At 45.1% G+C, this 3,000-nt stretch overlaps 1 protein-coding gene across 1 annotated transcript; it reads left to right on the top strand.

Annotated features, from left to right (window-relative positions):
- Positions 1–665: 665 nt before the first annotated feature.
- Positions 666–2,694, top strand: LOC121420362. The gene is made up of 2 exons (XM_041614963.1): positions 666–1,989; positions 2,107–2,694. Exons 1-2 carry the CDS (start codon positions 1,366–1,368, stop codon positions 2,401–2,403), a joined length of 921 nt encoding a protein of 306 aa, XP_041470897.1. The 5' UTR covers positions 666–1,365; the 3' UTR covers positions 2,404–2,694.
- Positions 2,695–3,000: the final 306 nt, after the last annotated feature.

Below are 3,000 nucleotides of genomic sequence, written 5' to 3'. Positions count from 1 at the left end.
AAAAGTTGTTTTGATAATGTTTTTTGTAAAAAAATGTTCAGGGGTGTGAAGCTAGCGGACATAAGATAGTTGAAATACGTTTTGTGTGTGTGTATGTGTGAGAGAGAGAATTGTGACATATTTTCAGAATGACCCATAATAGTCCCCAGCACAAACACGCAAGCTGACCTCTTTTCTCAGGTTTCTGATTACCTCTACCCATGCATAGACGTCTATAGGAAGTCTCTACTCAGTGACACAATCACAAGCCATGTAAATAAACACACATACATTACTGCGAAGTATTTCATGGCTTGATTTATTTGAAAAAAAAAAACGATGGAACATTATATTGTTTTCCTTATTTGTAGTAGATAGCTATCAAATGAACATTATAAAGATTAGACGATATAACACACTGGCGTACCATTTTAAAAGCTTATTTATCAACAATTTTATAACGTAATTGCTAAGGTAAACTGTTATTCTTATATCAAAATCATTTATGTTTTTAACCTGTATTCCCAAACAAAACCGAATGATTTTTGTATTTTAACTTCTATCATTTTCTCATCACCCATCAATCCATAATGGTCAACTCATCTACCATTTATTTAATTACACATTAACATGATTAAAAATATCAGATGAGCATAAATGTATTAATCACGTCTTAATACCTCTTAACGCGCAAAGCGAGTTAATGAGAGGTTATCTCAGGTCAGACTAGCTGGATAACAACATATCTCGCCAGCGGTACGTAACAGGTGTTTACAAGGAAGGGGCCTGGTCAGGCGAATTCCTTTGCCCTGGTGGAGATATGTTGCGATGCCAAATATGGTATTTTTCGGACTTCACGAGGAGGCGTGGCCCAAAAAATGTTGCATTGCGAATTTTGGTAGTTCGGACATCACAAGGAGGCGTGGCTAAAGATGCTACGTCGCGTTAGCTGACGTGGTAATTTCGGGAGGGGGCAAAATCCAATTTCTAACAAGTTAGCATTCTTCTTCGTGGAGTCGAGTGGAAAGCATCTTTTATCTCAATTCACCTGTTTTGTGCCACATACTTCCTGTATTTTTGTTATCCGTTCGTTGGACTCTTTAGCTGTGATCCTGCTAATTGTCATTTTAACCCAATCGTATAGCTATTAAAGAACGCTTCGCAGTTGAGAATTATTTTCCTTATCTGGGAACATACCTGTACATATTTTGTGTTTATATCCGTTTGTTGGATCTTTACCGGATTGAACTTTTGAGTTGTTAGGAGTCACAGTTTGCTCTTAGGATTTTTCAATTTCATCGCCACCCCCGCATATTCTAATCATGCCTAAGGTTAAGCCCGGCAAAAAGTTAAGTCAGAGGAAGTCTACTCGTCGTTCGGTCCGAGATGCCGGCAGCCAGCCTTCTCCTGTCGACCTCGCGACAGACGTCGGCCAAGTTTTTAGTTCGACGCAGAGCCCAGCTGCTGGAAGTTCGGCGTCGACAAGCAACGGTGAGTTCGGGACAATGGGGGGGCTCCTGGCCTCTTGTGACTTCTCCACAAGATCCGGTCATTCCCCAAATTCAATCTCAAGCTTCCCCTTCTATCCCTCCTGCCCCTGTAGCTGAGGGGCTTAATAGTCATGATAATTTTACACCAGCCCTCAACCCTCCTTTTCCTACGCAGCCAGATATGCTTAGCTGCGTGTGTGATGAATTGGGCGGGGAGGTGCCTTCTAGTGTTAAGGAGAAGATTTGGAAGGGTGAGTTTGTAGAGTTAGGTGGATTGCTAAAAAGGGAAAGCTTAAGTGAGGAAGGTTCCCAGTTGCAGGCCTTCAGCCTTTGTGCCTCCGGGTCAGCTTTAATGCTTCGCCCCCAAAGTAAGGCTCCGGTGATCGCGAGCGTAGAGCAGTGGACATCTGCGTTCCTTATTTACGCGTCTATATACTTGGAGCGACACTGTATGCGTGCGCGCGAGCTCCTCAAGTATATAGATATCGTTCGTTCTATTGTGCGTTTTGGGGGTTTCAATTGGCGGGCCTATGACATTCAATTTCGGTTACGTCAGGCCCGTCATCCACATCGTTCCTGGGCTGTCATAGACACCGAGCTATGGCTGACAGTAGCTTCGACTCCCGGTCGAGCAATGTTTTCTTCTTTTGGGGGTAACCAGCCCTTTCGGCCATACGACCGGTCGTTCCGGCGGGGTAATTTCCCATTCTCTGGATATGCCAATAGACAAGGGGCAACTCGGGCCCCTGGCGCCGCGCCTGCCCCCTCCCGCTCCTCACCAGTCTGTTTCGCCTTTAACGCTGGGTCATGTCAACGCATTGCCTGCCGTTATGCTCACCGGTGCGGAAAATGCTCCTCAGCAGCACATGGCTCACACGCCTGCAATTCTGCCGCTGCAGTTGCCAAACAGAAACCTAGCTCCAACTCCAATTAAACTTTGCAGCATGCTCCCATTTCTTCAAAGGCACCATAATAAACAGAACGCAGCGTTTCTGATTTCTGGGTTTAGGTCTGGCTTTTCCTTGGGTTTCACAGGCGAGCGTCGCTCTGTGTTCTCGCGTAATTTGAAATCGGCTAGGGAGCATATGGGCATGCTGTTGGAGAAAGTTGGTAAGGAAGTTAGTTTAGGGAGAATGTCAGGTCCTTTCCAAGACCCGCCTTTCGATAACTTTCGCTGCTCCCCGGTAGGGCTCGTCCCCAAGCGAAATCCGGGAGAATTCCGGCTAATTCATTCAGCATCTATCCTCTCCTCGCGGGGCTTCGGTTAATGACCACATTGATTCCGAGTTATGTTCCGTGAATTATACTTCATTCGACAAAGCGGTTGATCTCGTTGCTCGCTTGGGAACTAATGCTCTCATGGGAAAAACCGATATCAAATCCGCTTTTCGTTTACTACCAGTAAATCCCTCCGATTTTGACCTTCTAGGGTTTTGCATTGATGGCGCGTATTACTTCGATAAATGCTTGCCAATGGGCTGCTCAATTTCATGTGCCCATTTTGAGCGTTTTAGCACTTTTCTTGAGTCAT

This window comes from Lytechinus variegatus, chromosome 8 (genome assembly GCF_018143015.1).
Source record: "Lytechinus variegatus isolate NC3 chromosome 8, Lvar_3.0, whole genome shotgun sequence".
NCBI classification, from domain to species: Eukaryota; Metazoa; Echinodermata; class Echinoidea; order Temnopleuroida; family Toxopneustidae; genus Lytechinus; species Lytechinus variegatus.
This window is presented reverse-complemented; position numbering and strand designations above follow the sequence as displayed.